The sequence below is a fragment of the Anabrus simplex genome, chromosome 4, assembly GCF_040414725.1.
Source record: "Anabrus simplex isolate iqAnaSimp1 chromosome 4, ASM4041472v1, whole genome shotgun sequence".
Lineage (NCBI taxonomy): Eukaryota > Metazoa > Arthropoda > Insecta > Orthoptera > Tettigoniidae > Anabrus > Anabrus simplex.
Genome location: NC_090268.1, coordinates 20,260,095 through 20,274,148, shown reverse-complemented (window position 1 = coordinate 20,274,148; position 14,054 = coordinate 20,260,095). Strand labels below are relative to the sequence as shown.

Genomic DNA, 14,054 nt, shown 5'->3' with positions numbered 1-14,054 from the left:
AAGCACTCTGGCAAGATACATAATACTGTTCATTCCTAGTTTACAGAAGCAGAACACAAATGGCAGTGATTTGCAAGGCACGAGCTTGCAACATTGTAATGAAACACAGTAAGTATAAATTTAATCTAACATTCTATTCCATCTATCATTTGACCCCCAAAATAGCATCAGTTGTGATGGGAAACAGTTTTCATAATAACACAAATGTGAAGTAGCATCCCTTGATGTATATACAAATAAAAAAAACACCCCAAACATATACAATTACAATACCTCTGAACAAAAAGTCTTTAAACACTTTGTATAATACAATCAGCCTTTCATTTTGAGAAATTCTTTGAGTTTTCTAGGCAACACCCCCATAGATTACAAGAATGTATGGCTTTCTTCCTAATTAGACTAATTCCTTATTAGAGCAAATCTTCCAAGTTGGGTGGAAGAAGAACGAAAGGGTCCAGTATATGAATATTCAAACAGATGATCATCAATGCAAATTTTGAAAGCAATTTTTTAAAATCAAGTTAGTTAAATCTTCAGAGTTATATCAAGAACAAAGAAAGAAAAAAACTGCTTTCCAGGGTTGACTTAATAGTTCGGAGTTTGTAATGATTTTACCATTTCAAAACTTTATACATTCTTGTAACAGATACAAGATACAGATTTTTGATGCAAAGATTCATGATGTATACAACAATCTCTGTTCAGGTTAAACATAGCTTTTATATCTTCCAAACTCATATATATGAATGAGAATGTAATCAGTTTAATCATAAACCCAGATGTACTAGAAGTAGACAGTCTGTACATGAAACCAGAGAGATCAAGTTTTATGAATTAAATTGGAGTTATGCAGAGCGTATTTGCTTAATAAATTGTCAGACTACATAAGGTGTGTAAAACCACGTTCAAAATTTAAGGAAGAATTATTCAAATTTGTAAACATTTCTTTCTCTATTGAACACTTAACACTTGAAAATTAAATTTTATATCAGTATTATGTTTATTTAAGTTTCTTTAATAGCTTGCATACTTAGGGTGTGTGTATTTCTGTTTTCTGGTTTGTCAGTATAAATATTATTGATGCATCCCATATCACTGTATGGTAATATATAAGTAGCTTATGTTGTATTGTACAGGGAAAAGTTAATCTTGTCTGTACTTTACTACATCAAGATTCCTTCTATTCTGAGTACTTGCAGAACATTTCTCCTTAAAATGAAAACCTACAACCTCAGTCAGTGACCGAGTCAGGGATTGAATGAATGAAGCCCCCATCTTGCAGTGAGGATAGGAATAGTGCCGGCTGCCGAGGCTTGTCGCACTCCTCTGGGGCAATGATTAATGACCGACAGATGAAATAAAATAATAGTGAAGTGTTTCTGGAATGAAAGATGACTGGGAAAACCAGAGTACCCAGAGAAAAAACTGTCCCACCTCTGCTTTGTCCAGCACAAATCTCGCATGAGGTGACCGCGATTTGAACCACGGAACCCAGTGGGGAGAGGCCGACACACTGCAGCTTGAGCCACGGAGGCTACGTTTCTCCTTAAAATATACTGGACAAATGTAATGATTTATAAGCCGTTTCAAATTATTTCTTTCAATTCACCACACCCATTCTTAAATAATCTTGCAATCTTGAAAATATTTATTATGTCATCAGGATGTGCAAGTTATAAATCTAATTATGAGCAGAAAAACAAGCCTTCAGCAACATCAAATTCTCTGCAAGTATAATTTATTCATACAGTTTTCATGTATCTGTTTAATTTCTTTATGTTTTAATTATTTTTGATGGAAATAAGTATGCTATTTGTTTTGTCTTCTGGATTCATGTGGTCATCTGTAAGTGCAGTCAGAAGTCTTAACAAAATATATATACTATATTTTAAGATGGTTTACTTTCATCATGAAATGAAAAGATTAATGTTATTTGGTTTAATATTTACCATAATATGCTCAGCATTTGAATGCCTAGAAAATGAAGTGACACCATACCAGACTTTAGCTATTCTTTCTGCAGTTTTTGGAAAAAATTAGTTGATAGACAACATCTCAAATGGCCCGAGCACAATAATCTGCTACAACTCTTAAAAATGATATATTGAAAATTTTGCAATATTCATACCATTAACCTTTTCACTCTGGTTGACTGCTGTAGAAGTCTCATGTATTTCAGCTGTTTTCTGTTTCACTATGAACGACTGCTGTGGAAGTTCAACCTTGCAGGTATCTCGTGGCTGATTTGGGAGTCCATAGTTACGGCTATGACACCAGATTACGGGAGTAACCAGTTCGAGGACAAAAAGGTAATTTGTCTGGTATGCTACTCACTTTGCCCTAGCTTTCAATTGCTTGCAAACTGAGAAAGGCCTGACGCCAGAGGAAAGATATACTGTGGAGGAAGATCTTGCCCTCTTATAGGGTAGTGAATTTGAAGAAGATGACGACTTCAATCACGGCTTCTATTTCAGGCATGTTTTCTACTACAGTTACTGCTTCATCATCTGAAAGGTCTGTCTACTTCAATGATTCCACTGAATATGAAGATAGTGAGGATGAAGATCAGGTGCCTGAATCACCAAGCAGAAAACTAAATTGGAAAAAGTAGAACCCGAAGAAACAAGTTCAACGCAGCTAATTCTGGATTGAATGGACAATGCTAGCATGTTAATTTTCTTTCAGCTGTTTTTAACACAAGTATCATAACCCTTCTGTGCGAGGGGGATGGAAAGTGTTAAAAATAGTTATAAAAATTTCATCAAATATGCATTACATACAAAATAAAATATGGTACTTTTAAACTGCCTGTTCTCTCCTCACATCACGAGCCAACTGTGGACAGAGAGTGGAGCGAGACAAGTATCCCGTAAAGGGGGGGGGGGGGCTCGGTGAGCCACCAGCTGCTTGCGTCCAGAGAGTCACACCACCACACTTGCTACACCAGAGGGAAAGGGTTAAATTTGTTATGCATACTAGTGGAACAATGCTTTACCACTAGTTTTATGGAGGACAAAGTTATGGTAACTAGATAGACAATCAGACAACTACTATCAGATTTGTAGAATGTAACCACTTAAAAAGCAATGACCTTAAGTAACACCATTTTGCAACCTACAAGAAAAAATACAAAAATGAAAATCACAAATGAATAGTTCAAAATCTTGCAAATAGAACCACTATGAGCACAAGATTTTAGACGGAAGCCATTTCTGTTGTGAGCTGAAAGGAAGGAGTCAATAGTGACTATTCTAGGAAAATGACATCACATTTATCAAGAAAGAAGAGGATTTATACTTTAACTATGGAAGTGCCGTACTTTCAAATTTTTTATAGATTGTAGAAGCTGAAGATAACATGTGGATTCTGGAACAGCCCATCCATCCTTGTAAGAAATTTAAAGGTAGATTTATTCTGATTATTGGGTGTGTAATCTAAAATTTATTATAGAATCTCATTAATATGCAGTATTTTCACTGCAATAGGGTTCATTAAAAAAAAAAAAAAAAGAACACTAGTGATTTGTCATGATCTACAAGAAACCTTGTAATGCAAATTCAGGGGACAACCATGACCAGGATAGGCCATACATTCCTTGACAACTTTTAAGCAGGTCTATCAAAAAACACGAAAAACACTTGAAAAGTGAAGGATTTTAGAAAATTAATTTATATGACATGCTGCTATTGTTCAGCATTGTATTAAATCTCGGTATTGTACTTTTAAGGAACAGGCTCCCAATCAAAGTACAAACACACTAAATTTTAAGTTCACTCAAAATGTGAACTCTTACATTTAAAGAAAATCATAAAAGCTATTGAGATGTTCTGCAGCAACAAAATTTCCTGCAATTTGTAATGTCAAACATGGAAATTTTTAGCTAAAGAACAAGAGTATTATTACACTTTCAACAAAGCCAAATATAAAGTCATGTTTGACTGCCACTTCTTTCTAAATCATATACATGACCTTATGCACGAGATTTTCTTATAATTTATATTTATTCTGTGCAGACTCAGAGTAACACCTGCTTCAAAAATTAGCAATTTGCTCAGAAGTTATAACAACCCTGAAGTTTAGGATGATCTTCAGGCTTCATGCGTAAAACATGGGACTGCTTGAACAAGACATGGGGATTACCACCTCCAATTTTAATGATCACCAGATCTGCTTTAAATATCTATGGTGCCAGCTCCCTAGAAGAAAACTCCATGATAGACTTTAAATGCACAATTTGTTAAGCTTCCTCCAAAATACGAGGTTTTGAAAATTTTTAAACGAGTTTGATGCTATACCTAGACAAAATATCAGGAAGGTACAGCACCTATACACCAAATACGTCCAGGGTATGTGGGGAGGGGCAGTTGAAGGGGGCTGCCTCGTCTCCCACTCCTCTCGCTGCCCAGTCTTCGTCTACACACCGTGCTAAGTTCTGTACACAGCAGCTGAACACAATGTTCCAACAAGCTGGTTAAGAGATAGCAAACCGGGAAGTGAGAGAGAGCACTAATAAGACCTCCCACACTACCTACATGACCACGTCCTCTCTGTTTCTCTGAAGAACATTTACTATTTGGACTATAATGCTTTTCCCATTTTATAAATCTGCTTTGAATATTTTATCCAAGTTTAACAGTATCAGTTTTTAGAACACTGAAAATAGTTGGAAGAATTAATTAACCCATATTCAGGCTCATTCTTAACTTTAAACAATCTTTTAATTAATGATTTTGAATATTTTATAAGTCCATTAATATAAATTTTCAGAGTTCATCATCAATGAAATAGTGTAAGTTTTAAGCATGCTCGTAAAGTTATAATTATATGTTATATTAAGGGACCTAAAATTGAAATAGTTGGCTCTATACAACAAACATACCATTAATCTGTGATCTTCGCCACCTATAAAGGCATAATAAATAAATAAATAAAATAAATAAATATTATAGCTTGAAATTGGTCTAAATTACTACTTTCCAATGCTTTCAGTTGATCAATGTGGATACAACTGAAGTTTCTATGCTCAAGTTACACTGGCCTTAGAAAACATTACATAACTTACACTAGATCATTTAAATAATTCTTACTCATGTGCAAAGAAAATTAGGCCTCCTAATAATTCTCATTCCATTACGTTTGCCCCACGTGGAAATCTTAAAATTTTCTTTCTTTCCTTTTCTCTTTCGAGTTCTAGTGGTTTTGGAAAAGAAATTTATGCTGTTCAGTATCCTAACTTCAGAATATGTTCATTGAATATTCCTTATATGAAAGTCTAGATCCAAAAATGATCTACATAAAAACACCACACATTATATTGTTATATAGCTAATCAATAAATATTCTCAAAAATTACGGTGAAGGTACAAAATTTCCAGTTCAATTCTCTTTCTAGCAGATGAGTAAGATATTTTAATGAATTGGAATTACACACTGTTCTTATAGCTATTAATCCAAATTCATCCAAACAACTGTAGAAATACCAGTATTTTAAAATATGCACCTTCCAGAAAAAAGAAGAGAAAAAATTACGCTTCTATTATTGGAATCTCAATTTCATAATATAGGCTTACAATTAATAGACTTTTTATTTAATGTGGCAAATAAATTTGTCTCAAAAGAAAGCAAAGTAATCAGCATACAAAAGATCATAATACCATTTAGTACTGTTTGGAGGTCAACTGCTGAGAACTATTGGATAAAATATTAACAATGAGGATAGCACCATCGAAAATAGGCAGGAAGAGAAATTGAAACAGTTTTACCTGGAGATTTCACTGTGTACGCTAAGGCAAATAAGTTTCATTTTGGTAAATAAATAATTAAGGAAGTGTTATGAAGTCAACAGTAAAACACTCCATAGCTAGTGAGAATTATAAAAAGAAATTATTTTTCCCATTTTTTATAAATACATTGGGATGATAACATTATAGACACTTTGTGAAACATACTATGAGAAAGATAATTTTTCAAATCAACTATTTACAGTTTATGTCTAACAAACGCAGTCTTCACTCTCATTGGAACTAACATGTAACTGTATCCATTGGTATAGCTGTCTGAGGGACCGTACCATTCTGAAGTGGTTCTTCATGCTTTTTATTGAGTCTAAGTGACAACCACCTCCTTAATAAGAACAGGAACCACACACTCAAGTGAACTACCAGAACAAATGCCAGTCCAAGTACAGACACTATAAGGGTTTGCCTAGGTTTCCTCCAGTCTAAAATTGGATATACATATGGTCGATCATGCCTGTCAGTTCCTCCCAGCTGATAGTAAATAAAACTGAAGGTAAGATAAGCCACTGTGAACAGGAAAGGCCAGTAACAATGCAATAGTCTAAATGGATGGGACACCAGAGCAAAATCAATCAGCATGAACACAGTATTGAAGGCATGAAGCAGGAGATTCAAAGCATCCAGCGTATGGAATTCTGCAACAGAAGAGCACTTATTTCATTATTCTATTTCAATGGGAACCGACATCAAAATCAAATCAAAATCTCTATTTGCAAATAAGATGTCTACCTCTGTGGCAAATGATACACGAAAATATATTATTGTCAAGCACTAAATTTTAAATTAACAAGAAGAAAATTTTCCTAGAATACAATATTATACAATTTGCGCTAACCATTTTTTCTATTAAATACACAGCTCATCCTTAATAAATTTATATTGTTTATAAAACTCTACCCATCATATCTCCTGTACTTACATAGTCAACTCATATACAGTATGCAGAATTGCTTCAATTAATACTATACAACTGGTATAAGATTAAAATTTACATTGCATTTATTTACTTACTTATTTTACCCATTCTGGAACCTAAGTAGCATAACGACCTGCTGCGTCTTAACCAGAGCCCCTTTTACCACCACTTTTTAGAGTTCCTGAAGGGCCTTCACAGCTACCGTAGCTGTCCCAGGGCCCTCGAAGTCCCCACTGTACTTCACCCCTACAAGCAGTCCCCTACTTTGGCTGTCCAAACTCTGTGGACCAGGGGATGGAATTAATTTTTTTACACGTTTTTTGTTTACAATAGCCTGCACTGGTCGAATTTTATATTTGTGGTCAGTCCTGCCAATATAATTATTTTCCAACTGAAGCCTCTCACAGATTTCTTCCCATGCTTCTCCTGTATAGGCTCCATATAATCCTGTAAGTCTATTTTTCTCCCTTCTTTTACTTAAAGTTTCCCACCAAAGTTCCTCTAAAATTTCTGATACACTACTCTTTCTCCTGAAATCCCCTGTTACAAATCTTGCTGCTTTCCTCTGCACACTATCTTTTATTAGGTATTCTTGCTGAAGATCCCAAACACTGTTTGCATCCTTTTTTCTTTTAATTCTTTGTTGCATCCTTTAAATAGCCTCATTATGACATGTAACTATCTGTATGCTTTCCCAACAATGTCATCAACATGACCCTTCCAGTGTAAATTACTTTCAAATCTCACACCTAAGTATTTGCACTTGCCATCTTTTGGGATAACTACCTCATCCAAAGTATATTCAAATTCAGTTTTAAAGCTCCTGTTTGTAAATGTTGTAACAGTTGATTTGCCTCCATTAACCTTCCTATTATTTTCTTCAACCTATTGTTGGATACTCTCAAGGTCCCTTTGTAATTCTGAACAATCCTCAATGTTACTTAATTCCACTATAAACAATTATGTCATCTGCATACAATTTTATTTTTGATGTTATATTGTTCCCTATATCATTTACGTATATTAAGTAACGGACTGATTATACTACCCTGTGCAATTCCCTTCCAAACTTTCTCTTCCTGCGATACGTTAATTCCTACTTTGACTTTCTGAACCCTTGAATTTAGAAATGTTTTTACCCAATGTGTAACCCTTACACCCAATCCTATTCCCTCCAATTTCTTTAATAATATTCCATGTCCCACTCTATCAAAGGCTTTGGAGAGATCTATGGCTATGCACTCTAACTGGCCTCCTGAATCCAACTGATCTGGTATGTCCTGCTGAAATCCCACCAGTTGTGCCTCACAAGAAAATTTCTTTCTAAATCCATACTGGCTCCTCATGAAACAATTTTTATCATCACATATCCCTCTGATGTACTTTGCTATTAAACTCTCCAGTATTTTATAAACTATACTGGTCAGGCTGATTGGTCTGTAGTTCTCTGGTTTCTTTTTATCACCCTTTCCTTTATAAATTGGTATTATTATAGATTCCTTCCATTCCTTTGGTATTACACTATTATTTATGACATAGTCAAAGAGAAATTTTAAATAAGGCACTATGTACCACCTCATTGTCTTCAACACCTCCCCAGTAATTTGATCACTTCCTGCTGCTTTTCCTTCCTGAAGGAGTTGGATTTCTCTGAAAATATCTTCATTTGTGAATGAGAAGCTTCTCGTTTCCCTATGTGTCTCTCCCTCTCTATCTTCTGTTACTGTTTCCAACTCCTGACAATCTTCTACTGAATCTCTGAATTCCCTGTTAAATAGATTTGCTTTCTCAGTATCTGTTTAATAGTGTTCACCCCCTTCTCCCACCATTATAGGAATTTGGATTTCTTTTACTTTTTGATTCCTAATATATGAATACAGCTTTTTTCATTTCCCTTTGTGGTGATTACCCTCTTGAAGTATGCCATTCATATAATTATCTTTTGCTTCCTTTTCACTCTATTCAGTTCCCTCATTAGCTGTTTACTAGTTTCTCTATTCTCCCTACCTCCTTTATTTTCCTGTTTACTATTCTACATTTTCTTTTTAATTTTCCTATTTCCCTTGTATAATAAACAGGGTCTGAGGTCATTTTACCCTTCTTAACAGGTACATATCTCTTCTCTCCTTCCCAAATGTTTCCTTTAAATTTAGCCCAAAATGTATCCACATTACTCCCTTCACTTATCCAGCAACTGAATTGTGATTTAAGGTAAGTCCCAAATTAATCAACTTTAGTTTTTCTGTATAATTTCTTGTCTTGTGTAACCCTCTTATTAAGCATTTTTGGCATGAGTCCTACATCCAATTTATACCCCTTTCAGACCTGAAAGAAAAGTGGCAGTGTGAATTTTTGTTTATACATCAAAAACTTACTAAACTGCTCTTAAATACATATATTTTAGTTTATTCTACAAAATGAAAATTAACATCTGAGAAAAAGCACCCACACAACTGTGCATGTTAGGACTTAATTCACTACTTGAAAAAAAAAAAATTGAAAAATTTCAGCTCAGCACATGTGAATATACACATGTACATGATCAGATGTTCTATTGTACAGTGTGGAACGATTTAAAAGAATTAAAATCTTATACATTACATTTCTCACATAGAATACGAATTCTGCTTTCAGTGTTTTTCGTGGCAGCACCCAGCACTCCCGCACGCACTGCCTGTAGGTAAACCTAACCTGCACAATTGTGCATATCAACATTCAAAATCTCATGATATTACGTACAATGTTATAAGTTCACAACTTACGTTTGCTAAACAATTTACACACTTCATAGATTACATTCTGATATTCAGTGAAGCTTCTAGATTAATATGAATGCAATAAATAAATATTTACTTTAGGCTTTACTGCTTCCGATCATCTTGCCAATGAACTGCATTTTTAAACTTCTTCCTGCCCCCTGGTGGCCAAGGGCTAAATAAAAACACTGAAGTATATGCTACGTGTCCCGCACAATCACTGCAGTCTGGTCTAGTGCCAGGAAAATGTCAAATAAGTTCAGACACAAAATATGAACCCGCACAATTGTGCGTACATGGTCTGAAAGGGATACAATTTACATTAACATTTTTTCTATTAAACACACAGCTCATCCTTAATAAATTCATGTTATTTACAAAATTCTACCCTGAATATCTTCTGTGCTTACACACAATCAACTCACATAGTAGGGTATGTGGAATTACTTCAAAGAATACTATAGAACTGCTATAAGATTTAAATTTCGACAGCTTTTTTTAAAAATCAATTTCGGTACCTAACGTGCATAACGACTTGCTGCGTCATAACCAGAGCCCCTTTTACCACCGCTTTTCGGAGCTCATTAAGGGCCTTCACAGCTACCATAGTGGTCCCAGGGCCCTCCAAGTCTTTACAGTATTACCCATTTCACATCTTTATTTATTTATGTAGTTCAAGTTTCCCCAACTGGAGATTGCCCTGAGAACAAAGTATACAACAAAAAGACAATGTGAATATTAAAAGTAATTGCGAGTTGATTAGCACATTTGACATACTGTATGTTGTCATAAAAAGTTTGAGAGATATGGTTCTTCAGTATTTGGATTTAATATTTCAAGGCAGTCGCTGCAATTTCTTTTATTAATACGCCATTGAGGTTACACGATTTGCAGAACTGGATGAGAAACAGGAATAGTTCCTCTAGTGCCAACAATTAAACCTACGACTTTAATATCATCCAGCCGGTATTCTGGTTGATAGAATGGGGTTGTTGGTTCATATATGTTCTTTCCCTCATGTACCTCATTGGGTTCAATCAATCAATCAATCAATCAATCAATCAATCAATCAATCAATCAATCAATCAATCAATCAATCAATCAATCAATCAATCAATCAATCAATCAATCAATCAATCAATCAATCAATCACTACTGATCTGCATTTAGGGCAGTCGCCCAGGTGGCAGATTCACTATCTGTTTTCCTAGCCTTTTCTTAAATGATTGCAAAGAAATTGGAAATTTATTGAACATCTCCCTTAGTAAATTATTCCAATCCCTAACTCCCCTTCCTTGTGTTTCGGAAGTCTCGAATCTGATCGGACTGTGAACCTCCTTGAAGACTGTAGAGCCTGACTCCGTTAATGCTTGAGCAATGGCAGATCGTGTTTTATTGTGCCGAGTATTTTGAAGAGCTTCTCCATGTGAGCAGTAACTGGGGACGGGAGCAAGAGTTTCTACCTCATTGTGACAGCGCCGACATTGTCCTGCCTGGAATAACTCATACGTTGCCTGTCATTTTCAAGGCACCATGCCATTAACTACAAGATAATCCTTGGAGGCTGGAGGAAACTACTTTCCCTTTCTGTGGGAGATCGCTCCACTTATCAAATTAAACTCCTCAATTTGGTTATTTTCCAGGGATCTAAGAAACCATCTTTTTTATTCAATACGCTGTTATCTGGTGTTAGATGAAGCCTTTTCAAATAGTTGAGGCTTTCTTCTTTTGGTTCCCTTGTATTTAGTATGTAACATCACAAACCCATGGTACAAGGACTGCTGCCCAGTCAGATGGCCATGTAGTCAGCGTGAAGACAATTTCTGCTTGGCTTTTTTGACTGGGTCCACTGCCTCTCATTTAACAGCTCCTCAGCTGGTCTCCTGAGGCTGAATGAACCCATTCCAGCCCACAGTCCAGACTTTCCAAATTTCAATGGTAAGAAAATCAGATTTTTTGTGGCTTATCTTGACATGTTACAACATATCATTGATGACGTAACTTTGAAAAATATTTAACCCGTTATACTACTCAATTATGTAATTTCAATTTTTATTAATTAATGAACACATTCACTCCTGTAGATCCTTAAGGTGTTTAAGAGCAGCCTATGTGCGGGACCAGATCCGAGTTAAGGCGTTTAAGGTTGCACGATCTAAACGTTGTTTCGAATTTAGCGCTAAATTCGTACAAAGTCGTAGTCAGTCTTGAAAACCATAGATGGCATATAAATGAACAGTCCCTCACCCTGATTACCTGAACAGATGGTACATGCCAATGCTTTCTTTTTTTCTTTGAGTAAACATGACCTACGCCATGTCATGATATTCTTATGAGGGTGTGTAGTGAAGAGAGTTATTGTGTTGCGAAAACATGAGTTACAAACACATTATACGAAGTGAGGAAATTGAAGACATACTACTGAACGGTGATCCCTGATTTCAGTGATAGCGAAAGCAATTCCAATCATGATTCACCAGACTCTAGGCAAAGTGAAATTCAGCACATTCAAATAACCGATATGTATCCGTCTTATTGCCCGCCTGCAATCAATTTCACTGGTGAGTAGGATTAAAGGTTGACATAAAAAACAGCAATGAAATTATGTCTTTCATCAATTTATTTGTAAACGACAATTTCCTTGAATGTGTGAGCCATCAGACAAACCTTTATGTTGAACAAGTTTTTAGTGCAGCACTGCGTCCATTCACTAAATAGGCCTATTCTATTTTCCAGACATGGAAACTGGTCGATATATACTAAATGAAAAAGTTTTTAGGACTAATGTTTGTAAACGGAAACTGGAAAATTTATAATGTCCAATAACGGACCATCTATATTGGTATTATAAATTAACTCATTCGGGACAAATATTTCAGATTCTCCATAGCAATCAAGATCTATATCATCTGATGACCAAGCAGGCATCAATTTTTAGTGATGAGACAAAGTCTTCAAGGTGGCTTCAAGTAGCCTACGCAGTGGCCCGCACGGTATGCACTAGCCAGCGTCTTGGTAGGTGTGCTAGGTGCCAACTGATGAGCCCAGCCTAGCACACGGGGACGAAACGCTGGCAACCAGGAATGAGTTAGCTGGAAAATTTATAATGTCCAATAACGGACCATCTATATTGGTATTATAAATTTACTCATTCGGGACAAATATTTCAGATTCTCCATGGGAATCAACATCTATATCATGTTAGATAGGCAATGTAGTACTGTTCGTTTAAAATGAGAAAATGTGCGGTTTTTCATTTGATCGAGTATTTTATATGATAATATTGCATTTAATTGCTACTTTCCTACTGACATTTGTGTAATGACCTATGTTGACTTCAGTTAGGAAAGCCATAAGGTCAGTCTTTCTGAGAATCCTGTTGTGAAGCACGGGTATATCAGCTAGTTTGTTATAATCCTGATAATACAGTTTGGAGAAAGACTGATTATCACCTACTGAGGTTGTGAGGGATTGTTTGCACATTTCAGACTTCCTAATTTTATCACAAACAGTAGCCAGTTCACTTCAGTAGAATTTGAACATTTCTGCAAGACAAATGGAATTATCCAGAGAACATCTCCACCCTATCACTCCTGAACAAATGTACGTGCTGAAAACTGCATAAAACATTTTGAAGAGAGTAGTTACTAATGTGAACCTAAAGTACGTCTTCTTTAACAAGTAAATATTTATTTTACTGTACCACACCTCACTGTGCTATGGGTGAAAAACCCATGTAAGTGGGTCATGAAGTAAAAACCTCGTGGATTTTCTTTTATAGAACTACTAGCAAGATACCCATGCTTCACAACGGTTTTAAACTGAAAGTTATTTGAGGTTTTACATTTTGTAGAGTCCACTGTAGCTGAGTCTGTAAAATACGCCCTCAGTTCGTATGTCAAACGGTTTTGGGGGAATGATTATTTTCTAAGAATTTGAATGTCTTAAACCTTATCTTATTTATCATCTAGGATGTAAAGCGACCAACCTGTGAAATTTCAATTTTGTACGTATAGCAGTAATGGAGGAATGAATACTCTAAGGGGTGAATGTTTTAAAATAAATTTTAAAAATTAAGTTTGTGCCTGAAACTGTTTTGGAACATTGGATGCGTTTTTGAAGGTCTCGCCCACCATCCAAACACCTTAGGGGAGAAATATTTTAAAGTATTACACTTAAGTAAAGTATTTACACCTACTGTAGTACAAAGGCTCTTGTAAAATTACAACTTTGTACATCAAATGGTTTTGGAGGCATAAATAATTTCATTTATGGAGCTAACCTAATTTAACACTTCACGGGAGGAACATATAAAAAATTTCCCATTTCATTCCTAGGATTTGGAATTTTGTCTTCGTACATTGAACCGTTTTGGAGTAAGGAATGAACGTATTTTACGGATCTTAAACCCCATTTAACTCTGAGGGGTTAAATTTGTTGCAAACCTGCTGTTATTCAACACCTAGTATATCATTTGAAATTTTAACTTCATAATTCAAACTGTTTCATATAAATGCTTATTTTTTGGCACCATTCCTCACCTCAGCCAAAACTCTTTAGGGGTGTATTGTTTTAAGTGCACTT

General features: G+C 35.4%; 1 protein-coding gene across 1 annotated transcript in view; it reads right to left on the bottom strand.

Moving 5' to 3' along the window:
* Positions 1 to 4,955: 4,955 nt before the first annotated feature.
* LOC136872138 (protein rolling stone) overlaps positions 4,956 to 14,054 on the bottom strand; it is a 131,043-nt gene continuing 121,944 nt past the window's right edge. Inside the window, exon 5 of the mRNA XM_067145982.2 lies at positions 4,956 to 6,433. Coding sequence (XP_067002083.2) covers positions 6,024 to 6,433 — 410 coding nt within the window. The 3' untranslated portion in view covers positions 4,956 to 6,023. The remainder of the gene's footprint in view (positions 6,434 to 14,054) is intronic.